Source organism: Podarcis cretensis (genome assembly GCF_951804945.1).
Source record: "Podarcis cretensis genome assembly, chromosome: 3".
Classification (NCBI taxonomy): domain Eukaryota; kingdom Metazoa; phylum Chordata; class Lepidosauria; order Squamata; family Lacertidae; genus Podarcis; species Podarcis cretensis.
This window is the reverse complement of record NC_137172.1, coordinates 96,465,783-96,482,217: the sequence shown is the minus strand read 5'-3', so window position 1 is coordinate 96,482,217 and position 16,435 is coordinate 96,465,783. Positions and strand designations below refer to the sequence as shown.

The window sequence follows — 16,435 nt, the reverse complement described above, 5'->3', positions numbered from 1 at the left end:
TGTTTCTTTTGCTGTTTCGCTTGCTCATGATAGTGGTGTCTACAGTAGATAAAACAACTGCTTCTCTACTGAGGAGAAAGATAATCCTTAATTCTAGCCATTATTTAGACAGGCTAGGAAGACTAAACTTTCTGTTCATCTCCAGCAGGGATAGTCAATGTCATTGGATTGCTATTCTCATCATCCCTGACCCTTGGCTTTGCTGGTCCAACAACATCTGACGGGTACCATATTGGCTGCTCTGGATCTACAGGCAGTAATGCAAATAAATGTGGAACCATGGAATTTTAATGTTTTGGAAACAAATGTCTTCCACCAGCACCACCAAATTTCCAATTATGGATATTTTCAACCGTAGCCAGAATTCCTTTCCTTAGCATTAAAAACCACACACATATCACAGCCCTTAAACTCCAGTGGGAGTTTTTCTTTTAGCCTCTGCTGAAGTTTTGATTCGACTCTCGTTTGCCTCCTCCCTGTGACTGTAAGCGAGAGCTAAGCTCAGTCTTGTAAGCCTTGTCTGCCTTCCTTTAAACTTTTTTTCTCTGGAGGACAGTAGTGCATTTTTACCAGTTGAACAGAGAAATGGAATTTGTTTTGTTTTTCAAGCTGGATATCGGTGCTACAGAACAGTAAAGAAGAAGCTTTAAATAATGCATTCAAAGGCGATGACAACACAGGAGAAAACAACATTGTCCAAGAACTGACAAAGGAAATCATCTCTGATGTACAGAGGATGCCTGGGAATGACACGTGCTGTGACTGTGGGGCACAAGGTGACTTTTTTTTAAGTGACGATGTGCTATTTCCCATGTAAAGTTTTGTGCCCCTTTGGGTGGTGCTGTGAAGGGACGCGGGTGGCGCTGTGGGTTAAACCACAGAGCCTAGGACTTGCTGATCAGAAGGTCAGTGGTTCGAATCCCCACGACGGGGTGAGCTCCCATTTCTCGGTCCCTGCTCCTGCCAACCTAGCAGTTCGAAAGCACGTCAAAGTGCAGGTAGATAAATAGGTACCGCTCCGGTGGGAAGGTAAACGGTGTTTCCGTGCGCTGCTCTGGTTCGCCAGAAGCGGCTTAGTCATGCCGGCCACATGACCCGGAAGCTGTACACTGGCTCCCTCGGCCGATAAAGCAAGATGAGCGCCACAACCCCAGAGTTGGCCACGACTGGACCTAATGGTCAGGGGTCCCTTTACCTTTATCTTTACATAAAAAGCAGAAACCTATCTACCAACCCTCCTCCAAAAGGATAATTGATTACTGTTAGAACAACTTATGTGCCTTAATGCTTTCACACTATTATGGATGCTGCTTTTTCCATTTTCAGTTTTGCAATTGTCTGTGTAGCGGAGTCCTACAGATAATCCCAGGAGAGGGCCATTCAGAGGTGCACTTTCTTCCCCCACCACAACTCACTTCCACCACATTGTCCCAGAACCTTGCCCCATCCATTAAAGTCAGCAGTTATGGTTTATTTATCTGTCTATGAAAATACTTATATACCACTGTTCCTTAGAAAAAATATCAGTTTACAATAATACATAAAACCATACAGTGAAAACCAACTTCAACTAATCATGTGCTTTATACATTTTTTTGCTTTGTATGGATGCAAAATCTAGTTGCTGGGTTTATATCCCATGAAGGGATTCTGTTATTTCATTACCCTGTGTGGCTTATGTTCTTTTCCCCCTCTGTTCTATCATTTACAGATCCTACATGGCTTTCAACAAACCTGGGCATTTTAACTTGCATTGAGTGTTCAGGAATCCATCGGGAACTTGGCGTCCACTATTCCAGAATGCAGTCACTCACGTTAGATGTGCTGGGAACATCTGAGTTGCTGGTAAAGTAAAAAACGTTTCTGTCATTCGAAAGCCGAGTTGGTGTGTAGCTGGTGGCAGTATTTGCACATTATGGTAACACACAGTTAATGGTTGACCACATATAAACAGACCGTACTCTGTTTGCACCGGGGAGAAACAAGCCATGATTCCTGGGAGAGTGTTATGTCTGAATCAAAGTGTTATTAAGAAAACAAAACTGCTCCTTTTTCCTTATGGGGTACCCAAGAGCCTATATAGAGTCCTTTTGTATGTTTTCTATCGGTAGGAGAAAATAACAGAGGCCAACCAGAGAATATTGAGAAGCAAAGCAGCTAGTAAGCCTGATCTTTATTGTTGCAACAGGGTCCTCACTTACCACATGCACGAGGGAGGAGGAACCCAGAACAATGGTGTGCAATCCCTTATATATAGACTTTTTGAAATTGCCACCCTGTAAGCTTAAGGCCACCCCCCAATATATCATACATACATCACAGAAGAGGCGGTATACAGCAGAAAACCTGTCTGCCATGGTACCTGATAATGATCACTGATTGCATTACTTCAGCAGTCTGGCCATTCCTTTGTGATTGTAAATACTCAGTTCCTGAATCCAGGTCACAGACTCACCCTATTCACACACAGATAGGCCCTTAAGACAAGATTTGTGAGCAAAGAGACGATGGGGAGGTTTTCCCATTTCCTTTGTCCTTGCAGAGAAATATTTGAGGTCAATTTGGGAGAGACAAAATAGTTTCAGGACTTTTTTCCTGTACTGTTTCAGACATGTGGTTTATATATTTATATATGTGTTTGCCTGGTAAATTTTATTTTATATCTTAGACCTTATAATTCTCATGACACAAAGATTTTGCTTTTCCCCAACGAAACCACAATTGTGTTCCCCAAAAACCGCAGTTGATAAGTCTGTTTGGAGAAAACAAACCATGATATCTGGTTGGTTGTAACACTAAACCATGTCATTTATATCCTCTGCACACCAGTTAGGAGGAACGAAACACCTCAGATCAGCACTTAACAGCTTACCAGGATGGGCAAACTGAGTCTGTGTGTGTACAGTGTTACTGTAATTCTATAAGTGGCATACAGCTACGTAAGTCATACTCAAAATCTAAGTATGGCTAATATTGGAGATCATCCAACAATAGAATCTCTTTTAAATTTCTTGGAGGAAGTCTCTCCTGTATTGCAGTTAAATATATATATATATATATATATATATATATATATATCAGGACTAAATTGTTTCTATAGGAACTGCGGTCACGCTATTGGAGCTTTGTTTAATAGCTTTGTTTAATAAAGCTTGTTGGTTTCATGTGTTAAAAGGACCCATCTGGGCAGGACAGGGAACTACAGATTCAGTGTTGTATCCAACTACGTTCTACTCGGAACATAAACCTATTGAAAGTAATATTCCTAAATTTGTTGTGGAAATTAATTTCAATGGGTCTACCCTTAAGTAGAACTAGCATTGGATACAACCCCCAGAATTCTCTAAGATTTAACTTTTTAACCTTAAGTTCTTTCTCCACTGGAAAATCAAGAAAATGGGTTGCTACTGAAATCAGTTGCTTGACGTGATTATGTTAATCTTTGCCCGGTGTGTTTATATTTCCCTTTATAGCTTGCCAAAAATATTGGGAATGCGGGATTTAACGAAATTATGGAATTTTGTTTGCCGGCAGATGAAATGGTCAAACCCAACCCAAGCAGTGATATGTAAGTATGAAACATTGAAAGTATGGAAAGCTTTTACAGTGTAGTGATTAAGAATGTGAGTTGGACAGTTCCTGGTTCAAATACTGCCCTCACTATGAACTTGCGAGTTGACCTAAAGCAAGTCACTGCTATCTCTGCCTCCAAGCCCACCCGCCCCCCACTTGCAATTTGGGTGAATTTATTGGAGCCGTTGACCAGTTTATAGAAACAGAAAAACCCACAGTAGTCAGCTCTTTCTAAATAGGCAACAATCAGCATTAAATTTAAGCAGGGCTGCAGGAATATGAACTTATAGAACTGTTCTAAGGATTGCTGAGAGGATATACAGTGGTACCTCAGGTTACATACGCTTCAGGTTACAGACTCCGCTAACCCAGAAATAGTACCTTGGATTAAGGACTTTGCTTCAGGATGAGAACAGAAAATGTGCTCCGGTGGCGCGGCGGCAACGGGAGGCCCCATTAGCTAAAGTGGTGCTTCAGGTTAAGAACAGTTTCAGGTTAAGAACGGACCTCCAGAACGAATTAAGTACTTAACCCGAGGTACCACTGTATGTGGGTGTTTACTAGCAATAGTTCCACTAACAGCTCCCGTTTGCCAGAGAGAGGATGGAAAAAGAGAATAGTCTCAGAAAAAGGAAAGTATTGGAGAACAAGAAAGTACTGAGTTCATAAACTCTTTGACTGGAAAGAGGATCCCATTAATTGGTTAGGGTTGCCATACGTCTGGATTGTCTGGGATTCCAATGCCGACTTAGCTTCTGGGGACAATTTCAGCCAAATGTCGGGATTTTTGAAAATTTCCCAAAAAAACTCAACTTTCTGTGTCTGGATTTTTACTTCTTGAAATACGGCAACCCTAAATTAGCAAAAGGATCCCACCAATCCATGTGTCAAGGCTAAAGTATTTTTTTTTTAATAAATCAATCATGACTCGGAACAACTAATTCTGGTTTAAAACAGACAGCAAATCAAAGCTTAAGATCTCCTTGTGTGTAAACAGCTATGTTTTATGATGATGCCACGCTTTGGTAAATGGACATCTGGCAACCATAGTCATTAAAGTCAACTATAATCATTGAAGTCATGCACAATATATAACCCTTGTTTAATGACTAAAATAAGCTTAAATTGCTATTTTTAGGAATCAAATTGAAAACGTCAACCTCCACATGTGTACAGATCACATTCTCACACAGATGTAAGTGACTCTCAAAGCCTTCTCATAAAATTCCTTCGCTTCATTTAAAGGAGCAATTGGAGGGGAAAGAAATTTGGGCATAACCCAATAAATTAAGCAAGTTGCTCATTAGGGAACTTCAGCAGCATTAACAGTGTGAGCATAAACTTCAGGGATGGCTTTCTGCTGGAACACAAATTCCTATTTTGTTTATTTCATGAAATTTCTACGCCGTGTGACTGTAAAAAAAAAAAATGAATCCAAAGCCATTTACGAAAAAGCTAAAACTATAAAATTATCAGTCAGAAGAATGAATAACAATGTAAAACTTTCAAAAAAGCTAAAATAACAGGGGACTGAAAACAGACCAGAATTGTATCAACAAATAAATAAAGTTTATAGTTATTTCCCTTCCACAAACATAAGAGCTGCTTCTGTGCACAAAAGGGACTTAGAAGAAGCAGGGCAGAGGGGAAGGTAGGTGGGTTTTTCCTTGATTTGCCGTACTTCCCTAGCCCTCAGGAGCAGCTTTTCAGGAGACAGGAGGAATCAGCAAAACAATCACACACCTCTTTATTTTTGTGGGATCATCCTGCAAGTGGCGTTTCACAGGAACTCTCTGGATCAAATATCTTTTTTTCTATCCAGTTTGGTGCCATTTTTATAAACGTAAGAGGTAACTCTTGGTTTCTGCTCTTGTTAAGAAATGGCAGGGAAAGGTGCCGTGGTCTGCTGAGGTGCATTCTGAATAAAATTTCAGCATACAGTCATACCTTGGATCCCGAACTCTTTGTGAGTCGAACGTTTTGGCTCCTGAAGACTGCAAACCCGGAAGTGAGTGTTCCGGATTGAGAACATTCTTTGGAACCTGAACATCCAACGGAGCTTCCGCGGCTTCTGATTGGCTGCAGGAGCTTCCTGCAGCCAATTGGAAGCCACGCTTTGGGTTCCAAATGTTTTGGAAGTCGGACGGACTTCTGGAACGGATGCCGTTTGACTTCCGAGGTGCCACTGTAGTAGCAAATAATTTATTTTTAAAAAAATTATCTCACAACTTTCCCCCAAGGAGTTAAAGGGGGCAGGCATGCTTGTATCCTCAGAACAACCCCGTGAGATAGGTTAGCCTGAGAGACTGTGACTTGGCCCAAGATCACCCAGTGAACTCCATGGCTGAGTTGGGATGTTTACTCTGGCCTCCGAGGTCCTAGTCCAACATTACACCACACTGTTCCTCATTTATATTAAAAGTAACCTAGTGAACAGCTTGAAAAGATCAAGTAGCGCAACAAGAAAGGAAGAATTGATAGGTACACAGTCCTCCCTCCAATGATAGCAAAGAAGAAAAGTTGGGACTTAAAATTACCTTACAGATTTTCCAGTTTTTTTTAGACAAAGGCAGACTAAAGCTAAAAAACTGGTGTTTGAATGGAACGTACAAGATCTGGTTATCCTCTGTAATCTGTAACAGATTCCATGTTAAATCACACATGACAGCAAACTTAAGCAACTGACCTCAAGATAAATAATGTAAAACGGTAACAGAGCAGTCTGACTTTTAAGTTCAGTGCAGGGGGTTTCCCTTGAATTGTTGGAAGAGCACATCCATCGAATAACCCTGCAATTAGTTTTAATTCAATTTGCAAAGTAATGTTATGCATTTCCTTAAAAAGACCTAAAGAAAACAGATTTTTATGGCAGCGAGTAGAGTTTACTTGTTCACCCCAATCAAATCAGTTTGTTGTTTCTACAAGTAAACAGTCATAACTACAAAACTTTCACATATGTTACAGAGAAGGAGGGAAGTGATCATAGTGGCCCTGTTTGCATGTTGTGGTTAGCCATAGTTAGCGGTTTACTGTGAACACAACAATTTCGCCTGCTTTCTTCCTCCCTGCTAGCACACAGGAAAACCAAATCATGATCCCTGGCCTTGCATTATGTCCAAACCAAGGACTATTATTTTATTTGCTGCAAGCAAACCATGATATGCAACCAAGGTTGGTTTGTTTGGAACAAAATAAAGCATGATCAGTAGTTCTGATGCTATGCTAAGACAGGGATTGTGGTTTGTTTCTCCTATGGGCCAGGGAAGAGAAACAAAGTGGATGAGATTGGTGCATTCTTAGTAAACCCTTTACTGTGATATGCAACCAAGGCCATTCAAAGTGAAAACCAAACCATTTCCATCAGCCTTTTTTTGTAATTTGAAGAATTGCAGCCTGCGTGATATTGTTTGTGAAGCGAGTTTCATTTCAAGTTTGCATAAAATAAAATCACACCTCATTTCAGGAATGCAAGAAAAGATTATATTAATGCCAAATATATTGAAAGAAAATATGCAAGGAAGAAACACTCAGACAACGTGGCTAAACTGCAGAGCCTCTGTGAAGCGGTCAGAACCAGAGACATTTTTGGATTGGTTCAAGTGTATGCTGAGAATGTGGATCTCACAGAGAAAATTCCACTCGCAAATGGGCATGTAAGTGTAGAATTTCTTCTGTTATCGGCATGTTAACATGTTATCTGCTGTTTTTGTGGAAATGAGATTGTAACTCAGTCATTCACTTGAAATGTTAAAAGGATGACTGTTTGCAAAAGAAGTCAGAAAAATGGCATCTTATCAAAATGGCTCATCCATCTGTTATCAAACCGCGTTATTAAGAATAGAAAATCTAAAACATAAATGTGAAAAGATTTTGTACCATCCACTGGATATGGGTTGGAGCATACAAAAATCCAAACAAAGGGGGATAGATCCAGACATTGAGTGAAATCCAACATCCCATGAGCAGATTTTGGTTTACATAAAGGGTCTTGGCCTCTTCCCCATTGTGCACCCCTCCCCCTCCCAACTGACCTGGGGGCTTCCCAATACTCCAGAGCAGATTTTCAGGGCATGTAGAGAGGAAGAGAAGAATGTGAAATCCCCTTGCGCAAGAGAAATCCATTCTGCTTGTGCACAGGCCACATTGGAGCACGGATGACCATGCTTAAAGTAGACCTGTTGAAATCAATGGACCATGCATTAATCATGATCTGTTCAAAACACGGCTATGTTTGGATCCATCTCAGGTCTATTGTTTTTACATTTGCAATTTTGAAAATGCAATTTTATGGAATGAGTTTAACTTCTGCATCTCAGCTTCTCAAATTTTTTGAACTTGGGTCCTCCTAAACCTGCTCTTATCCTCCACTCTCCACCCTCATTCTTCTTCTCTTTGGCAAGCGAGCACACAGAATATTCACGCACAGCTACTGCTATGTGGCTGATAGTACAATTACAAATTCTGTTTAGCCATTATTAACGAAGCATGGCTTAACATCCTACTAGCCTGGTACCAGTCGAAAATTAAATAACCATTATTAGCCAAGTGCTAAATCCCCAGAGTGGTTTAATCCTTAGAAGTACTATGATATTTGCTTCTATACATTTTAATACTGTTCAATTAGTTCTGTAAAACTAATGAGTTGACTGATAAATTAGCATAAAATGATCCAGCTCGCTGTTTTTCTAATTAACTTACTTGCTGGACCCTACATGCCTTCTTTGACAATAAAGAACAGCACCATCCCAACTCTTAAGCTTTGAGCTTTCTGTGTTATTTGTATCAAGGGATAGCCAGATCCCACCAGTTCTCTGTGCTTTGACATGCCTGCCCTGTCCAACTTCTTGTTTAGCACAAAGCACTCAAACAGCCCCCTCTGAGTTTGGAGGCTTGTAGCATTGGTTTATAAATACCTATACTGTACGTCAGAGCTTTCCAAACTGTGTGTTGCAATGCATTAGTGTGTCGGCTGCAGTGTGTAGGTGTGTTGCACGAACACATACACCCCGTGCTCCTCCCAGGTCTGGAAAGGGGTTAGCTTAACCTCCAGTTTGCTAGTAAAACTGAATTACTGTGCCACAAAATGATGCATGTCTAAAAAGTGTGTCACCAACATGAAAAGTTTGGGAAGCTTTGCTGTACATGTTATCTTCTCTAAATGTCCTATGCATGTACATTTTCCTATATGTTCCTTTCGTTTCTTGAGATGGGTTTATTTCAAGAGTGGCTGGGGCAACCCACGCAGATGAGCAGGGGTATCAATATTAATGTTATGGTCATTATAATATTTCTACCATTTCCCCGTTTAGATGACGTGGAACAATTAACATTATCATCACTTAGGGATGAATTGTCTTAAATCAAAGCCATATTTTGATAGTGATGACCAAAGCCAGCTATAGTAAAGTTCTTTAAATTTTTGTTTAGCATAATGTAACAAAAAATAGGGAGGTATCTCCCCAAAAAACAACAACCCTTCCTTGCTTGCTATTGGTCAAAACACCATATGATTTCAGGAACAAGACGAAACTGCCCTTCATCTCGCTGTGAGATCTGTTGATCGGACCTCACTCCACATAGTTGACTTCTTGGTGCAGAACAGGTGAGCGATTCTAACGCTATTTAAACACTTTTCATTTTCATATTTGAAAACAAAAACAAGCCTGCTGTAATATTTGTTGATAGCATGAAAGCAAGCTTTTTGAGAGTTAGACTACTCAGTCTGTGTGAACTAAACTTTTACCCTTTTTCTTCTGCATAGTGGCAACCTGGACAAGCAGACAAGCAAAGGTAGCACTGCTCTTCATTATTGTTGCTTGACAGATAATGTTGAGTGCCTCAAACTGCTCCTGAGAGGGAAGGCTTCCATCGAAATAGGTAAAAGGGTAAAGAGTGACTCCTCTTTTCTTTAAATCAATCCCGCAACCCTGCCACACACAGACAGTTGGTGATAGGGGCACATAGGCTCTTGCAATGACTTTGGCCAGTTTCTTTACATGTTTAACGTAGAGTTCTTTAGAAGGCGATACAGTGGTTCTCGAATGGCTTAGTTGGCGAACAAATCGGCTCCCGAACGCTGCAAACACGGAAGTAAGAGTTCCAGTTTGTTAACGTTTTTCAGAAGCCAAACATCTGACGCGGCTTCCGCTTGAGTGCAGGAAGCTCCTGCAGCCAATCAGAAGCCACACCTTTGTTTTTGAACGGTTTCGGGAGTCAAATGGACTCCTGGAACGGATTAAGTTCGAGAGCCAAGGTACCACTGTACTTGAAATGAAGATTATTGAGACCGTGTTGAAATTTGTATTTTAAGTCAAATGTTTGCTTACTATGTTACCACTGCTTTTATGGAGTTTTCATAGTGCCTGTGAGGCATCATTCTTTGTTATTTACATACGTATTTGATTTAATTCATGTTCCACTCTACAGTTAACTATTTTTAAAGTCTCATTGGGGAGTTAAGCACTTTTCTGTCTCCTGTTAGAATGAGCGGTTCTGCCCTACCAATTCCCAAGTTCTGCCTTCAGATTCAAAAGTCACATTCATTTTTAGCAACATAAGATTGCAGACAAGAATGTGACGTTTTCTTCCCATTGCCTTTTAGCCAATGAAGCTGGAGAGACGCCGCTCGATATAGCTAAACGCTTAAAACACATGCGCTGTGAAGAGCTGGTAAGATTTATTTTTTTCTTCTGTGTGTTCTCCAAAGCTGAACTGTTTCTGGATTATTTAGCAGCTTGCCATGAGGTTTCTGTGGTAGTCAAGAATGGTGGAAAATTTGTAAATAAATATTTGTTTGAGTTGACCTCTTAAGATACTTGAAAACAACAGACATGTGCCTTGCATCCATTGAGTGCTTAAATTATTGCTTTTTCTAAAGAAAGAAAGAAACGAATCAAGATTTCACATAATGGGAAAGAAAGGGAATTTACGTCATTAATTAATTAAATTTATATGCTGCCCTTCATCCAAAGGGCACAGGGCAGTTTGTAGTAGCTGACTGTGCTGAATAGTGTCTCATTCTTGGTACCTTAGCTCACCCAAGCTCTGGCTGGAAGACTTAATTCTCATGTTCATGTAGAATATGAGTGGCGATTACTTCATGAAGACCTGGACGAAAGTGATGATGATGTGGATGGAAATTTACAGGTATGATTTAGAAGATCAGAAACCCAACGTTTAAAAAAAAATTAAAAAATGGAAATGTTCCTGCCTGGAACAAGAGTAATATTATCATCACTGTGTTCTTTGTAAAAAAAAAATATTACTGAGAATTTTAATGGTGCTGCACTCCGCTTGCGCTGGCTTGAAGTCAGCTTAATTTAAGGCAATATATAAACGAAACTCATTTACCATTGTGTTCCTGATGAAGATAGAATTAAATGATGGATGTAAGGGTTGCTTAGAAGGAAGAGATTATAGAACAATTAGGGACATGGGAAGCCAACATTACTGGTCAGACCATTGGTCCATCTAGTTCAGTATGGTCTACAGTGATTGGCTGCATCTCTCCAGGTTGTCAGGCAGGGGATGTTCCCATTCCCACCTGTACATACTGCAACTTGTACCTGGGAACATAACAGAAGGTTCCCCTTTTAAGTAGGAAGTGGTATTTGTATTGCAAAACCCTGTGCCTGCCTTTCAAGGTTTTCGCTCAGCCATTTTGTTCAACCTCAACTCTGCTGCTCTCCAACTCAGTGGTGAAGGTGGGAATTAGGAAGCATTTTGCTGTTCACTCACTATTAATAGGCTTTCAGGCCCCAGGGACTCTTGAAAAGAAGATTAAGGGCTATTAATGACACAACTAATGTCTTTTCTGTGCTTGATGACATGGCTGAATGTGTCCGCTGCATGTGTGTTCATTTGCCTTTGAGTTGGGCTAGTATTGTCTTCGTAGGGAAGAAAAATGGAGGTCAACTCCTCTGATCTTTTTATCGGGAAATGTTAGAAAGTCACCAGCCATTTGCCTTGATTCAGTCAGAAGTTAATAGGGACACATGTCTCTCTGAAATAACAAAACCTTCAACAACAAAATCAGGTAGAAAGTTAGCAAAGTTCTTACCAAAGTTAGCATGCTAAGGGTCAAAAATGGCAAGTGATTAATTTAAAACATGTCCCTTTCCTCCAGAGAGAGAGAGAGAGAGAGAGATGGTTTTGCTTTTATTAATCATTGGGAGGTTGTTGTTGTTTTTTAAATGAATGTTTTCTTCGATTCTAGTTTTAAATGTATATCCAATGGAAATTTTGAACAGTGTCATTTTATTGTTAGAAATGGCTGTTAATTTTAAGCACAGTGAGTACACATGGCCTTAACAGTATGGACCTGTGTGTGTTTACTCAGTAACACTGGATTTAATGGGCCACCTGTGATCTTCCAGAAGTTGTTGGACTACAACTCCCATCATCCTTGACCAATGGTTGTGCTTGCTGGGCCTGATGGGAACTGGAATCCCACAACTGGAGACGCCACAAGCTAACCACCTGCGCCCGATTGTTACTTATTTTTACTCTGTTTTATTGTATATCCTATTGGGACGTGGGTGGCGCTGTGGGTTAAGCCACAGAGCCTAGGACTTGCCGATCAGAAGGTCGGGGGTTCGAATCCCCACAACAGGGTGAGCTCCCGTTGCTTGGTCCCTGCTCCTGCCAACCTAGCAGTTCGAAAGCACGTCAAAGTGCAAGGAGATAAATAGGCGGGAAGGTAAACGGCGTTTCCATGCGCTGCTCTGGTTTGCCAGAAGTGGCTTAGTCATACTGGCCACATGACCTGGAAGCTGTACGCCGGCTCCCTCGGCCAATAAAGCGAGATGAGCGCCGCAACCCCAGAGTCGGCCACGACTGGACCTAATGGTCAGGGGTCCCTTTACCTTTACCTATTGTATATCCTGCCCTTCCTCCTGAACCAGCCCAGGGCAACTGTAAGTGTGCTTAGGATTTCAGCCTCAGTTAAAGCAAAATGAATATTAGCTCCCTAGTGTGCGTTGCATTTTTTAAATATCCGGTCTTGAAACACTTGCCCACATCACTCTCTCTTGTATTCTTCCTTCCTTTTTAAGCAACCAAGCCCTAACCGAAGAGAGGACAGGCCTGTGAGTTTCTATCAGCTAGGATCAAGCCAGCTTCAGCCTAACGTGGCATCTTTGGCTAGAGATGCTGCCAATATAGCCAAGGACAAGCAAAGAGGGTTTATGCCGAGCCTCTTGCAGAATGAGACCTATGGAGCCATACTCAGTAGCAGCCCACCTCCCTCGCAGCCTGCTGCACCAGTCACAAGTGCACCTCCTTTGCCCCCCAGGAATATTGGGAAAGGTAACTAACATTTTGCAAGAGGTGGAGTTCAACAGTTTTCTTTCTCTCTTGGCAGTTTTTTCTGCAGGTAGGTATATTGAAACTATAAATTGCTGCGTGATGGGAGGGCGGAGGGTTCCTCCTCCTCTTCCTCCTTTTCTTTCAAATTGGGATGAATCTGCACTTTCTATTTTGGACAGTCACAGTGCAGAGGTGGGAGGAAAAAGAAAGGAAAAGAATCACATTATCAAATGACTGGTTCTCGGGGACACAATGTCTGAGGGTGCAATCCTATGCTGAAGTTACACCAGCTGAGTAGCAGCTTTAGCAGAAATCCCACTATGCCAGATATGCTGCTACTGCGATAAAAGGTGCTGGTGGAGTACTTTGGATATACTGGCAGAATGACTGGAATGTGGCCAAGTTGTGGGCAGCACATTTGCAACGATGCCCGCGATTGCTTTGATCCATGCCCCTGTCAAAAGCACAGCCTTGACTGCCCTTCTTGACTTCAAATTAAAATGGAGGTGGAGGTAAAAATAGCTGCCCCTTTGCAGACAACTGGCTCACTCATGCTGCTATGACAGAGCATAGTTTCTCTGCCGTAGGGTATGGTCCAGTCACAGCACACCACTGCCAGTTTATAAACGGGACTTCCATCACTGAGCTGATGGGTCACGTGGAACTGGGCCCCTATAGAACTCTGGTGAGCAGACGCAGAGCACCAGGGCACTTTGTGTGCAACGCAAGCGCTCGGCAGAAGACTGCCTGCCCTCTTGACACTCGTGAGAATTTGAGCCCGTTGTTAACACTTCTCCACCTAAAACCTTTGCAAGTCCCTCATTCCAGACACAAACACCCAGCACTGAACTCCACTCCCAACAGTTAGGGGGTACCTAGGTAGTGCACCCCACAAGCCTGCTGGGAAACTCCTGGCACAGCCGTCCTATTGCTGCTGGGGAGAAGGTCATGTGGGTTGCCCCACGGGAGTGGGTAGACGCCAGAACGGCAAGTTTTCTCAGGCAGGAGGTTGGACTAGATGACTCTCGAGATCCCTCCCGGTTCTACAATTCTTTGGCCCGTTCGTTGCTCCCCCTGATTGGCTCATGGTGTGCTGAGGATAGAACCATTTATCATTTCTTAGTGTGGAGTTATACCCTGGATTGAAACCAGCATGTAAAACCTGAGCTGTTGCACCCAACTAGGGCTTGTTCCTGGTTATTGCCCCATGATGTGTCTGTTTCCCGTTTCCTGCAGCAGCTAAGTAGTCAGGGAACTGCTGTGTGGTGGTTGCAGGGTGGGTTTCCTGCTTCCCAACTAGTCCTGGTGACTTCCACTGCTGGGGAGATTTTCCCTGGGTGGGTCTTGAACCCTTGTCCCAAGAGGAATGTATATGCTCCATGGACTCCCAACTGTCTGCTTCCCCCTTTGTGCACTTTTCCCAAAAATCGTGCTTAAGGGGATTCATCCAGTGCTGTGCCATGTGTGGATGTGCTTTGTCAGTGCAATGGGACCTCCATGTCCACCACACCACCCCATCCCAGATCAGGTCCAGGTTCCCCCAACCCTCCTGTGATGATTGTGAGGGTGGAGGGGACAGGAGAGAAAGCAGTAACTCTTCTTGTGCTCGTGAAAGTTGATTGCACCAGTGGAGCTGTAGTGTTGGATACAGCCCTCTGTCTTAAGGGTTGCTTGGGGACTAGCTATAGCATTGCTAGCTGTGCCTCTGGAATTTATGGGCTGGGGCATTGCGTTGCGTGTTTTGTGCAATTTGGGGCACAGGGCCATGTCCTGATCATCATATGTTCCTGTCAGCAGCGGCATAGTCTCATGAATGATTGCTACTAGGGCAATCATTCCAAATCCAGCGAGAGCATGCATTGCATAGGGCAGCCATTCTGTCAGTGTAATGGCGGTGGCATATCTCCGTTCCTGTCCCATTGTCAGTATAGGATTGCTATAGAGATGAAGATAGGAGTCCTATAAGAAACGTCGCCAGAGCTGAATTTCCTTTCACAGATGACAGCTGTGATTGAAATTGGCGTCTAAAAACACACAGGTGTGTAGACACGCTTTAAATCCATTATTAGTATACACGTTGGTAAATTCCCCCCCCCCCACTCCTTCCCCAACTTACCGTTCATGATCCTATAGTTATTGGAGACAAAAATATGTATTAAATATTCCTTTATTCAGGATGAATGGCTTAAAAAGATGGAGTCACACAGCACATGTCGCAAACAGATTATTGTTTTTATTCTCCTGAAGCCCTATTGAAGCATTCAGGATTATATGACTGTCTGAGTTGCGAGAGTGGAGCCAGGTACATTTGCCATGTGTGCATCCCATCCCCCCATCCTCTGCCCCTAAAGCTGTCCACATGCATAGCATGTATGCTATGGGGCAGCTGAATGTGAGTAGGCAGAGCTGAATGGGCCCTGAATGTTCAGGGTGACGGCATGCACATGTTTGTCAGGCATGCTCCCAATTTGTGGGCAGCTTGGGGGGCTCTGTTGTGGGATGAAGCAGCCAGAGTAGGGGGTGAGGGGTGGGTGAGGTGACCCCACTGTCTCCCTTCACACAGTTAACAGTGGTGTGGTCGGTTGTACCCAAATAGAGCCCTGGCGGCTTTCATAAACAATGTGCTGTCTGGCTAAACGCTTCCTTTCAGCAAATGTGGCTGCAGGCCTTGCTTCTTCATTAACTAACAAAAACTTTGCAATCTTCTTTCCTATTACAATTGCTAAAAAAAATAAAAATCTCCCACTGTACATCAGCAAACTACGATTTATGTCCTGCCATATGCTTTATTGTGGGACGCAGGTGGTGCTGTGGAATAAACCACTGAGCCTCTTGGGCTTGCCGGTCAGAAGTCAGCGGTTCGAATCCCCGTGACGGGGTGAGCTCCCGTTGCTCGGTCCCTGCTCCTGCCAACCTAGCAGTTCGAAAGCACGTCAAAGTGCAAGTAGATAAATAGATACCGCTCCGGCGGGAAGGTAAATGGCGTTTCCGTGTGCTGCTCTGGTTCGCCAGAAGCGGCTTAGTCATGCTGGCCACATGACCCAGAAACTGTACGCCGGCTCCCTCGGCCAATAAAGTGAGATGAGCGCTGCAACCCCAGAGTCATCCACGACTGGACCTAATGGTCAGGGGTCCCTTTACCTTTATATGCTTTATTAGGATTCCACACACACACGTTGTTAAACCTTCTGTGGATAAAGACCTCCTGGACAGAAATAGCAGTGACGGTCTCTGCCCATTTTGCTTCCCTTGCCAACATGCCCCTTGCCTCAACTGCTGTGTGGCATACCTGGAAAGCCGCTTGCTACCGCAGGCAAGAGAGAAGGGCAGATGACAGGAAGTGGGAGCTAACAGGTAGACTAGCCACCACAGCCTTATCTTGCCCCACTGCATCAGGAGATTATTAGCCCATTGTCTGGGATAAGAGGAGACAAGCCTGTTTCTTACCACCAGCCTATTTTACCAACTCCTGCCGCTGAATTTTGGGAGCACCACATTTCCTATTTTGTGCAAAGTGATGTCCACAACAACATCCACACCTAATTAGTTTCTCCTT

At 42.9% G+C, this 16,435-nt stretch overlaps 1 protein-coding gene across 5 annotated transcripts in view; it reads left to right on the top strand.

Moving 5' to 3' along the window:
* Nucleotides 1–16,435, top strand: part of ASAP2 (ArfGAP with SH3 domain, ankyrin repeat and PH domain 2) — a 97,257-nt gene that overhangs the window by 70,957 nt on the left and 9,865 nt on the right. For 3 of the 5 annotated variants that reach the window (XM_079969744.1, XM_079969741.1, XM_079969743.1), the window contains exons 14-23: nt 610–776; nt 1,712–1,845; nt 3,474–3,568; nt 4,712–4,768; nt 7,037–7,226; nt 9,090–9,175; nt 9,335–9,450; nt 10,175–10,242; nt 10,606–10,719; nt 12,627–12,879. In XM_079969744.1, coding sequence (XP_079825870.1) covers nt 610–776; nt 1,712–1,845; nt 3,474–3,568; nt 4,712–4,768; nt 7,037–7,226; nt 9,090–9,175; nt 9,335–9,450; nt 10,175–10,242; nt 10,606–10,719; nt 12,627–12,879 — 1,280 coding nt within the window. The remainder of the gene's footprint in view (nt 1–609; nt 777–1,711; nt 1,846–3,473; nt 3,569–4,711; nt 4,769–7,036; nt 7,227–9,089; nt 9,176–9,334; nt 9,451–10,174; nt 10,243–10,605; nt 10,720–12,626; nt 12,880–16,435) is intronic. The other 2 variants (XM_079969745.1, XM_079969742.1) reach the window with 1 other exon arrangement.